The sequence below is a fragment of the Typopeltis vanoorti genome, chromosome 1 (assembly GCF_054136105.1).
Source record: "Typopeltis vanoorti isolate ZY-2024b chromosome 1, IOZ_Tvanoo_1.0, whole genome shotgun sequence".
Classification (NCBI taxonomy): domain Eukaryota; kingdom Metazoa; phylum Arthropoda; class Arachnida; order Uropygi; family Thelyphonidae; genus Typopeltis; species Typopeltis vanoorti.
This window is the reverse complement of record NC_143549.1, coordinates 157,355,631-157,368,391: the sequence shown is the minus strand read 5'-3', so window position 1 is coordinate 157,368,391 and position 12,761 is coordinate 157,355,631. Positions and strand designations below refer to the sequence as shown.

The 12,761-nt window shown below is 35.4% G+C and overlaps 1 protein-coding gene across 2 annotated transcripts in view; it reads right to left on the bottom strand.

Annotated features, from left to right (window-relative positions):
* sp3 (phosphatidylinositide phosphatase spermathreecae) overlaps positions 1–12,761 on the bottom strand; it is a 400,619-nt gene that overhangs the window by 377,760 nt on the left and 10,098 nt on the right. For both annotated transcript variants that reach the window (XM_090394946.1, XM_090394954.1), the window contains exon 2: positions 2,031–2,111. In XM_090394946.1, the coding sequence (XP_090251072.1) occupies positions 2,031–2,111 (81 nt within the window). The remainder of the gene's footprint in view (positions 1–2,030; positions 2,112–12,761) is intronic.

The following is a 12,761-nucleotide window of genomic DNA, read 5'->3' as shown; positions in this document are numbered from 1 at the left end:
TACAGAGCTAAAAATTATATCCATATTCCATGTTGTTGTGTCCTGAATAAACTAAGAAATGTTTTAACACAATTATTCAGGACACAACTTTAATTAAACATAGGCAGAAAATGTGGCATGTTGGCAATAGATTAGAAAGATAACTTTATGTATATAAATCAAAATTAAGAGCGAGAAATAATACATTTTTATACAAAAATGTATAAAAATGTTTGTAAGACCTAACCTGTAATGCATCTCGGTCAGATATAAAAATTAATTAAAGCTGTTAATTCTATTTAAGAACCCCATTTCATGTATTATAAAGTAGCAAAGCCTGTGAGCCAGAGTTCAAGGGTCACCATTAACCATCCTGTATTACGCATACCAAAAAGGGGGTAGGTAGTTATAGGAAAGAGAAACTAAAGCGCCTTCCAAGAAGAAACACGACATGTGCACGTACGATGTTATAGAGGGAGCTGGACGCTATGACGTAAACCCACGTGACCACATTGGCAGGTATCACGATAGCCGAGAAACACCGAGAAGAGAACGAAAACAAAAAAGGCAAGCAAACCCCACTCGAGGCTTTTTTTTTGGTTCCTGTTTCCTGACCTCTCTCTCGGATGTAGGGTCCAGTCCACTCCGACGGAGAAGTTCCTGGCTGGCCGTGGAAGGCATTGGTTCATCTGTCGCAGCATTTGAGAATGGCCTAGCTGCCTCCTAAGACTAGGATAGCTGTGCGATGTCGTGCGACGGAGGAACCAAGCAAATGCCATCCGTTCTGGCTATGCTCCCGAGCCATATCCCCTTTCCCACCGAGGTTCTGACCGTATAAATTGATCAAAGGTGATCAGACGGAAGGCAAAGTGAAGGAGCCTTGATGACCAGACAAGGCAAGAAGAAAGACATAGCATTGATACAGAGACAGTAAAGCAGACTTTAGTATTGTGATTTCCAGTTAAGAAAGTGTGTATTTCCCTAAGAAATTTTGTGAAGTGGACTAATTTTATGGAACTTTAAGAACTATCTACAGCTTGGCCCAGGCCCATTTGTTTGAGAATTATCTGCCTAACAAGGCCAGGTTTATTCTGCAGGAATTAATAGTAAATGTATAGAATGATATAACCAATGACTACGTGAATGTAAAAGGTGTGGTAGATATTAATGAGATAATGTTAAGATACTTATAATGGTGGTCTATACAAGTTTATTTATATGTTTTGTATATTAGTATTGAACCAAGGATCTTACTTGAGAACAATTCAGATTAATTAGTAATAATGCTTACTTGTATGATTTCTCTATTTTATTATACATGTTTCTTAGTACCTGCCTGACCTGTTGTTAATATATGAATTCAAACAGCCGCTCATAAAATTATTGATGAACTTAGCGGGAAGAACCCACGTGTATGATTAAACAAAGCGAGCCACAACTGCATGCAAGAATCTTGAGTACTGAACATAAGTTTATTGTAGTTTAATCATTGTGTACCATTCTGAGACAGCCATCCTGGGTAAGAGTCACATCTATCCTCGGTATTGGCTGGTGCAGTTATAATATAAATTTTGTCAATGCTCATTGGGTGGACTCTTTCAGAATGATGTGTAAATGGTCACATCTCACACAAGGACAAAGCCCTAAACACTAAGTAACCTACACATGGTTAAACTATAGAGAGGCCAATAGGACTGGTTATTGAGAAAGGGGAGATTTAAATAAAGAACGGAATAAGTATAGTATGTCTTTAAATTGAAGATTATATATGGGAATAAGAGATAAGTTTAACAGGGAAGTAATAAGAATAAACAGCATATAAGAACCAATAAACAAAAAAGCAACGTAACAATGTAGATGTTCAATGCTTCACTTCACAAAACATGCCATGTATTTAATTACAATTTATTGCATTAAAATTACTCTGATTTACATAACTGAAATTATGAAAGTACTAAATGTGATAATCAGCTAAGATAATGTAAACCTTTCTTTAAAAAAAAAAAAAAATGTTTAATACTGAAACTTGCTAAAAATAAACTAGAACTTACCAGGATGAATGCTGAATTTTCCAATGAAACCATAAACCATTCCTAGACATATGTAATCTGTTAGACTATTTACTTCTGATCCTGCAAAATGAAGTGAACAAAAATAGCACTTAGAAAGGAAGCATAAAATGTCAAAAAACTTCTCTCATACTAGATGCTACTTAGTAATTTATTATCTCTTTCACAGTATTTCTAGAATTATACTATCCTTTATTTCTTTCACCAAAGAAATAAAAGAAATTATCAAAGAAATAATTATTTCTTTGATTACTTTTTGCTGATGATGCAAAACAACTGAATACTGGAGAGGACACCACTCCAACATTGAAATGTTGGAGTGGTGTCCTCTTCAAATTTTTGCTCTCTTAAAGTTTCTTCAAGAATTTCGTTCCCAGTGAGGTAGGCTTAAGATTTCAGAAGAGTTTTGCCTTGAGAAAGCGATTTGGGTCTCCAGGTAGAGTGTTTTCCGGCGTGGCCCATGGGGGGGGAGCTTTGTCAGTTGGATGCTTTTCCCTGGAATATGGGCAGCTCTGCTCAGTGATGGGGTGGGCCTCTATGAGATGGACAATCTTTCGGTCACTCGTGGGGAGTGGTCTGGGGTGGGGTGCCTAATTTTTAGAGAGGCACTTTACTTAAACACTGGTCTCCGAGGAAAACCAACAGTTCAAAAAACAACTGTCAGGAAAGTGAAACGTTATCAAAATGACTAATAGAGAGCAAATACATAGACACTTGGGAAGCATTTATGTTTTCCAAGTAGTCTGTGCTAAGGCAATTCGTGAATAGCAGTGAGTGTATTCCTGTAAGCTCTCTGGTCAACTTATTTTTTATTAAACTTTCATAGTTTCTACATTCAGCTGCATGCAGCTGAATGTAGAAACTATGATCCTAAAGAGATGATCCTAATGTTAGGGATGTCTGAGAACTACATAATTTATTAAAGGAGTAGGGTGAATGGAGAGTGCTACTGTCAGCAAAGCTGTGGATAAGACTGATGATGACACAGTAGGTCATTTATGAAGAGAAAGAGGATATGTGATAGAACAGTACCCTGCACTGGCAAAAAAGCTCAAAGAGAGCTCTGAAACCAATCCATCATAACAAATTTACCTCTCCAGCCTCCCCCCCCCCCCCACCATATATAGATAGGAGAAGCTGCTGAGACCATCACCAAGAAAAAAGAAGCAAAGCTCAGCTTAGTTCTGAAAGACAGGAGGATTGGGAAAGTATCAAGTTATTAAGAGGATAATAAGTGAAAAAAAGTTGTGTGAAAATGTAAGGAAGAATGTTGGAAAGCTTTATTCTAAGATTAATCAGCCACTAAGATATAATAGGTCAGCTGAGGCATGGAGGACCATCAGACCCGTGAGAACATCAAACTGTAGATCATATCTAGTGAGGTTAATACCTATGATAGCCTGGATGAAACATTTTAATGACTTTTGACAGAGTATAAGATGAAATACATCTTATAGATAGTGAAAGGATAGGAGACACAGATAGTGATTTGAGGGTATAAGGAGCTAGTGGATCCGTTACTGGAAGATGAAGTGCAAGATGCCCTAGCAAGGTCAAATAATGGGAAGGCAGCTGGACCAGGAGGAGGAGCACCTACAGAATTGTGGAAATATGGAGGTGATTAGCAGCTAAGAATAATAACAAAAATGCTAAATCAAATTCTAGGAGATATGACTCCTGATGAGTGGTCTCACATATAACTCATATTATCAAAAAAGGGCAATAAGAACAATCCTTCAAATTACAGATGCAGTAGTGTGATGGCATCCATGAGTAGGTTATTAAGTAAAATTATAATTGCAAAGTTAGAGAGTATTTCCTTCTGTGTCAAAAGAACAGACTGGCAAGTCTTGTATTGATAATATTCATCATAGGACAGATCACAGAAAAAGAAAAAAAAATCACATAAAGGCAGGAAATGTTTGATTTTTGTGGATCTTGAGAAGGCCTGTGATTCAGTTCCTATTAGCATACCATGAGGATAATGAAAGTGAATGAGTTGATCATTAGTTTGATTAAGAGAACATAAAAAAGTTGCAGAGAGCTGAGTTGGTAACAGGTCTGAGATGTCACTGACCTTTAAAATCTATTTTAATGCAGCACTTGTAATATGTTGGAATGCTCCATGTAGAGATATGGAAATTGAAATTGGAGACACTTTTATTCATTCACTGTTGTTGTTAGCTGATGATCAAGTGATCATAGCTCAAGATCGTGATGACAATGATTTTATGATGAGGAAATTGGTTGATGTTTACAGCAGCCCTGGAAATTGAGTAAGAGGAGTTAAGAAAGGATGTAAGGACTAGATATTTCACTTGGAGAGTGGAGTGGTGGAATGAATGAATGGAATGAGTTTTCAGAGTCAGCTGTGAACATTTTGTCTGTTAATGGGTTCAAAGAGCAGTATGACAGATAATGTGTGGATAGTTTGGGTCTCCCAAGATGAGGCTTCAGACTATGTAAAAGTGCCCATACAATAATAATATATGAAAAATATCTGGTTTTAGCAAGGTAGCGATATATTCCATGCAAATGCTGCAGTAACATTTAAGCACTTCACTATGGTCATGATCAATGGATCTACATACGTGCATTGCTTTTTTGGGGGAACACTCACGTCACAGCAGTTACCATCATGACTAAATCGACTTGAAGTGACATATCCACAAACATAGAAATAAAGGCATACTGGCTTAGCAAGCAAGAGAAGATTGATTATGTGCACTTTTCTTTGTGATAATACAAGTTGGAATGAAGAGACCAAATCTGGAAATATGGAACTATCTTAGGCAATCTAACAGATAAACTTAGGTGTTGACGGTTATTCATGACTTATTTTTAATGGTATTAACAACACCACACAATTTTATCAGAGATGTTTTATTAACTGCTTATATTTTGCTGAATTTCAACTCAGCATCATTAGAGCACAACACACTTGTACACACGACAGTGAGTGAGTGAAACAATACAATTGCAATGGACAAAAGACCTAAAGTCCTTTATTTTGGCGCCCTCTAATGAAAAAAAAAAAAAAAAAAAGCTATGCGGGAGTTTCTCTTAGGATAACAGTCTCCCAAATTTTTGGCAAATTAATGCAGCCATATTTGTTAAGGTTGGGAGAATTCTTTCAAAGCCATTGCTGACTCAAAAAATAATCTTTCAGATCTGTAACGACTCCTAAATAGCACATTCGTTTTCCTCCATCTAATGCTGTGTGAAGGTGTGTCCAAAGCGTGGTCTGCCAGTACTGACTTAGGTAATGTTCTGCACACAAACATTGAGAGTCTTAGATCTGATCAAATCATCAGAGGATATTATTATGAATGAGATATCCAATTATCCTGTAGTTTACAAGAGTGCCTATTAAGTGATTACCTGGTTGTACCAATCGTATGAAGATTTTTGTGAGGAAAGTGTATATATATATATATATATATATATATATATATACAACAGACGAAGTCATAACATTACTCAAAGACAAGTTATCCAAAAAAATGTTGGCCTTACTTACCCATTGCATCAAGTCCAGTTACTTTAGATTCCAAGATACTATATACAAGCAAAATCATGGTCTGTTGTTTCAAGGATACTTGCGACATAAGACTGAATGATATAATCACGTAATCACAAGAAAGATATTTATTTACCCAAATATTTCGGTCTGGAAATAGCAGACCATCATCAGTGGTATTACAAGAACAGTTTAAAAAATACAAGCTAGAATACTAACAATAGATCGTTAAAATTAGAACACGCCGCGTGATGTTATATCACTAAGCATATCAAAATCATGGTCTGGCGATGGGTAATCCTTTATTCCCTGTTCTTGCAAATATTTACTTGGAGGATTTTGAAGAGCCAAGGCTATCTCTTCCTTTGCTTTAACACCTAAAGTTTGGAAACGTTATATGGATGACATTTTCCTCATTTGGAGCCATGGACAAGATTCCCCAATGGATTTCCTGGAACATCTCAATAGTCAACATCCAAGTACAAAGTTCACAGCAGAGCTTGAAACTGATAGTTCCCTGCCTTTTCTAGATGTAAAATTGACCCACTCTTCTGGTAAACTTAAAATTTCAATGTATAGAAAGCCTACACATACCAACAGATATCTTCATAGTCAGTCCCATCACTTCCCTCCCCAAAAACTTGGAATAATTTCTACCTTGGGACATAGAGCTCACTCTCTTCTTGATGACCCAAATGAACTTCAAAAAGAAATCAACTATCTCAAAACTACTTTCGTACTAAATGGATATTCTGAAAGAATTATTGAAAAATTCCTTCTTAATCCTCCAAGTCATCACACAGAAGAAATAAATATATTTAAAGGCAATATATCTATTCCTTACATAAGTTCAGTTTCACAAAAATTAGCCAAGGTTCTAAAAAAATACAATATCAGAACTTTGTTCACTCCACTTCCAAAAATCCGCTCCTTAATAGGCCACCCAAAACCATGTCGTCATCATCTTAAATATCCTGGTGTGTACAAAATATGGTGTGATTGTGATATTCCTTATTTTGGCCAGATGGACAAATCTATTGAATTAAGTATGGAAGAACACATGACGGACATTGCTTACAAGAGACAGCGAGCCAGTGCCTTATCAAGCCATATCTTTTTCTCGGCTGATCCTAATGATGAAAACCCAAGTCAACAGTCCGCTGGGACAGATCTACTAACATCTTTCGTTGCCATGATGAATTGGAGAAAAAAATTGCAGAATCTAGGGAAATCATCCTCAACCCTGAACATCTAAATAATAACTTGAGCTACAACTTCCCAGATAATCATTCAGCTGTAATCATGTACTGGCGTTCACATGATGCTGCAAGCATGCACTCTCCCAACAATGCAACAAATGAAAGAATAGCTTTAAATACAATTACAACATTTTCATGCTAATTATGTATAGAAACTCTTTATGTTGTTCATAGTTTTTTAACCTTCAGTGTTTTTTTCTTTTCTTTTATAATGTCACTTGATGAAGGCTGTTATAAGCTGAAACTAGTCATGTTTTACTATTAAACCCCCTTTTTACCTAACTCTTGGTTTAAGTCATTCAACTCATTTTACAATATATATATATATATATATATAGTAGAAAAATGATGATTATGGGAGAAGGATGTTACTGTATGAAAATGGTAATTAGTAATTGTTGCCAATGGTATAGTGGAGGTATCCAATGAACAATTTTAACAGTATTTCAGCCTCATGAATGCAACACCATAAGGAGCTCAAGTGTAGGGGTATGATAGAGAGTGAGTAGGTATACAGGGAATTAATAAACTTGATGTTAATAAGTCAGTAAGAGGACTTGATAACATCATATCTTAAAGTACCTAATACTAATGAACTAATGGCACACTTGACATACCCGTTTAACAAGTCTTGTAACAGGGAGAGTACCAAAGAAATGGAGAAATGATAAAAATTGTTCCACTTCATGAAGGAAGTGATAAGACTGAGGTTACAAATTATAGGTCAATCTGTGTCTTGTGTTGTGGTTAAAGTGTTGGCAAAGTTGGTGGGTACTAGAATTCAGAATGTAGCTGATGACAGCAGTATTCGCTGTGATGATCAGTATGGTTTGTTAAAGAGAAGTCATATTTTACCAGTCTGCTTCTCTGCTACTATAAGGTGACAAATTCAATGGGCAATGGAGTATATAGTAGTATACTTGGATTTGTCAAAGCCCTTTAAAATGGTGGTAACTCAATTGGAAATGCAGCAGGCTATGTATATGGAAGCAGTCTTCCAAAAGAGGAAAGTCGCTAGTTGTGTACTATAGGGAATCAGTTTTTTAAGCCCATTATTGTTTAACTTCTATGTTAATGATATTTGAACAGACTTTACTGGAGATAGGCTGCTGCTTGCAGATGATGCAAAGTTGAGGACTATGAAAGGTAGAGCAGATGTTATGGCCTTGTGGAATTATCTGAATAGGCTATAAGAGCGAAGAAGAAGGATCTTGAAATTTGAGGGGCAAGGATAAGATGCACAAAACACAATTAATGGAGAAATTTTGATGAAACAGAGGACATGAGAGATCTGGGAGTGATAGTGGACAAAGACTTATAGTTTAGGGATCAAACTGCTAAAATTATAAACACATCACAAGAAATTACGGCAATGATGAGGAAGAACTTAACATATAGAAACAAAGACTATTTTCCCCTTTTGTAAAACCTTAATTAGACCATATTGGACTACTGCAAAAATCTGGTTGCCTGCTTTTCAAAGGATCAAGGGAAAGTGATTTGCAGACTCATGAATAGAATGAGGGGAGGAGGAGGATATGACTGAGTACAAGCTGGTGGTTACCAGATCATTGTGCAGTAGATTTTTTGGTAGAGAAGAGGGGAACAGGAATAGCATAAGAGACTATCCCTATGAGCTGAATAAGAAGGGTGGGAACAAGGAGCAGATTCTTAGGGTCATTGGTGAGTGAAATGAATTGACTGAGAGTTCAATGAGTGCAAAAACTGTGTGAATGGGTTTAAGGCATGGTTTGATAACCTTTTTGTGTAAGAGTGTAGACCACCTACAATGAGTCTTGACTCCATGAATGTCTGATGTTAATAATATTATTAATAATAGTATTAATATTTTATTTATTTAATATAATACTTAAAGTTAAAATTAATAATGATATTCCTCCTTAGGAAAGACCTAGGTTTGAATCTCATCTAGGATGCAAAAAACCTTTATTAGGGTTTTTCAAGTGGAGGTGAGTTAGCTGGCCAGATACAGTGGTAGAGGGTTTCCTCCAGGAAACTTGGGTTTTTCGTCCCTCAAAACAGGCAAACTGGTCAGTAGAACACACACATAGTTTACAGATAAGAATACTAAAGACAAAGGACTAACCACCTTATCCTCGTATTAGTTAGGAAATCGAAGGATGCTTGAAAAGGAAAAGAGATGCTTAAGTGCCTGTTAGAGCTACTGATAGAATAGAAAATATTTACCATAAAAATTAGGAGTAGAACAGAATATGCCTCGCAAGATGATTTGAATAGACTGGGTGAATTGGTTAACGAGTGGGAATACTAGTTCAATACAGCAAACTATAAGATTTTAAATCTGGGAAGTAAAGATGGGATGCAGAGAATAGGATTGTGGGAATATCTCAGAGGAGGCAGAAGAAATGAAAGATCTGGTAGATAGGGACCTAACATTTTGGGAATATTTTGCAAAAATTGGGAGGACACAGACTGACTTGAAGAAGTAAGGATGTTATAATTCAACCATATAAGGCTACAAGGCTTTGATCACACACTGCATATGGATCACTGTGCACAGATTTGGTCATCTGTTTTTCAAAAAGATGAAGAGATGTTGGAAAGGGCTCAGAGACAATTTACTAAGGTGGCTTCTGGTCTCTGTAATGTTGAGTGTGAGAAGAGATTGGGAGAATTCAAATTGCAGTCTAGTGGATAAAAGGAAGATTGAGACATATAAGTTGGTAAGGGGATAATTACTGGATTAATATGGATGAGATTTTACAAACAGAGATAGACGGAACAAGAGACCATTCCTGGTAGCTGTATATGGAAAGGTGAAGAGTAGGTTTTTGCACAGAGAGTGATATGTGATTGAAATGCACTGCCTGCAAGTCTGGTGAGTGCACAGACAGTGAATGCCTTTAAGTCATGGTATGACGAGCTGCGTGTGTGTGTGTGTGTGTGTGTGTGTGTGTGTGTGTGTGTGTGTGTGTGTGTGTGTGTGTGAGAGAGAGAATTACCTCCCATGACAAGTCATTTGACTTCATGGAGGTCTGATGATGATGATGATGATAATAAAATAAGTCCATTTACATATGCCTTTACATTATTATTTTTTTTTTTTTTTTTTGGTTTAACCAATAAGAATACAATTTGGCTAAATCAATTTGGGATTTAGCTAAATCAGCTAAATCCCAAATTGCCAGCCCATCCTCGTTCGTTCAGTATCTAAGTAAATACCCAACAGGGTGCACCACAAGAAGGTGAGGATTGGACATTAGTTCAGAATCCCTGGTCGGTTCTCCACATTCCTTTAAAGGCTATGTGGAGGTCTCCTCTCAGTTATACAGCTTTGACCCTCAAACACCCCTTATTATTATTACGGGTGAAATGAAATGAATGAAAGCTTAGGAAAGGCCAAAAAATTCAATAAAAGGAAAAAACTGAAGATCTGAAATGATACAACCAAAAAGAAAAAAGAAGCCTATCACAAATGGTTAAGCAGTAAAAGATTAGAAGATGAAATAGAATATAAAAGAATAAGAGCTACAGCTAAAAGAGAAGTCAAAAAAAGACAGAGAATCATTGAACAAATTTGTTTCTAATTTAGAACATGATTTATATAAAATAAGATCCAATGTATATAAGATTTTGAAACACTTAAATGCAGATACCAAAGAAAACATAAAATTAAACACCGAATTGAAATTAGAAGAATTTCTAAATTACTACACAGAATTTTTTACATCACTCACCAACTTATTCACTCTCCTTTGAACCCTTTCCACAACCTCCTCATTTCCAAGGAATCCAGATGACCAGACCTGAGCACAGTAATCCAAATGCAAAAGTATCAATGCTTTATAAAGGGGAATAATAACCTCTTTATCTCTGGATGTTAGTGTGTTCCTCAATAACCAAGTAATCCTATGTGCGATCTTGGACATCTTAGCAATGTGTTCCCCTGAACTTCATCTCCCTATCTACCAACACCCCTAAGTCCCTAGCCTCATCAATCTCTTGGAGTACCATTCCATCAATGTCAGTGGCGGCTCGTGGCTTGAAATCGTGGGGGGTGCTGCAACTTTCGAAATATACATACACACTGTAAGTACAGTGTATGCATGTTTGAATAAAATATCAAAATTATGGTAAACATTTAAAATAAATTAAATCATCAAAAAATATTGTTTATTATCGATAAAACCATATAGTTTGGTACTTAAAATTACTTAAAAATAAAATACATTCTTATTTTGTTTCATGAAAAAATATTGTTTATTATCGATAAAATTATACAGTTTAGTATAATTCAAAATTACTTAAAAATAAAATCCATTATCATAACCCCAAATAATGTTCTAAAACAGGGGCCTCCAAACTACGGCCCACGATATGATTTTATCAGGCCTGCCAATTGGACTAATTTTTCAATAAGAATCCGCAAAAAAAAAAATATGGGGTGTTGATAGGTTTCAAATGCATTAATTAAAATTGTGTTCAAAATATATTCCCGAATAGCAAAAAGTAACTGTAATCCAAGTTAGGGTCTTTCTGACTAAAAGGTCGGTTAAAATGGACTAATGAAGAAAAAAAATTTAAAAGAATTCAAAACAAAATAAAAAAGTTATATCCAAATAAACTTTTTTATCAACAAAAAAAAAAATTTATGTTGCTCAAAATAAGAACACTTAAAAAAGTCGGTAAAAACATGATTAATATGAACTAACGAGCAAAAAACGAAATAAAATAAAATTTCCTTATCTGTATTCATTGGCAAAAAACTCGAAGTTATACAAAATTAAAAAAAAAAGTTACATGTAAATTGTTGGTGTATATTCGGTTGAAAAACTAATGACTAGCTGTGTCTTGAAACCTGTTGTCTATGGTAAATTTTATTCGCTCTCATGCACTTAATCATCGTTAATTTAGGTCTTTTCTCGAGGAATGTGATTCTGAGCATGTTGACTTGACATATTACTGCAGTTTGCTGACTTAGCTGTGGAAAGGTTCTTTCACACTTCTTGCATCTCAGGAATGAAATTGATATATTTCTTACCGAGAAAAACCGTTATGAACCACTTTTATCAGATACTGAGTGGGCTTGGAAATTGGCATTTTTTGCAGATCTGGTGAACCACATGAACAATTTGAATTTAAACTTGCAGGGTGAAAATAACTTAGTTTGTGATTTATTATCTCATATCAGGGCATTCAGAGCAAAGTTGATACTTCTGGAAGGCCAGGTGAAAAATTGTAACTATGCTCATATGCCATACTGTGCAGAATTGCATAAAAAGGGTGAAGCAGAATTTCCTTTCTCGTTTGCAAATTTAGTTATTTCAGATCTTAAACAACAATTTAAGAAGCAATTTGCTGATTTGGACGCCAATGCCAGGGAAATAAGATTGTTTCAAAATCCGTTTGACTGTGTTGTTACTGATGTCCCAAGTCAACTTCAAACGGAAATTATTGAACTTCAGGCAAATGAACATATTAAAGATAAATACAAAGAAGGAAACTTGATTGATTTTTATAAATTTTTGAATTTATAAAACTACTCTGAGCAGTTCCCAAATTTGAAGAAATTTGCTTGTAAATTTCTCTATTTTCGGGACAACGTATCTTTGCGAACAAACTTTTTCCCGAATGAAATATATCAAGTCAAAATACAGGGCAAATTTATCTGATGAACATTTGAAATCACTACTTGTTTAATGGCACTTCAAAATTTGAACCTGAGTTTAATAAGATTTGAAAAACACAAACACAGTTACATCATTCACATTAATGGTTTTATTATAATTTGTGATAAAAATATGAGAATTTGCTGATAGTGTTCATTGTCATTAATATATGATAATTTAATCTCACATACTCTGTAATCAGTTTTTATCTGCTTTCAATAAAACTCGTATATCTAGTTCTAGAGTTTTTTATTACTACAGCCCGCTGAACAGTGCTGAAGTA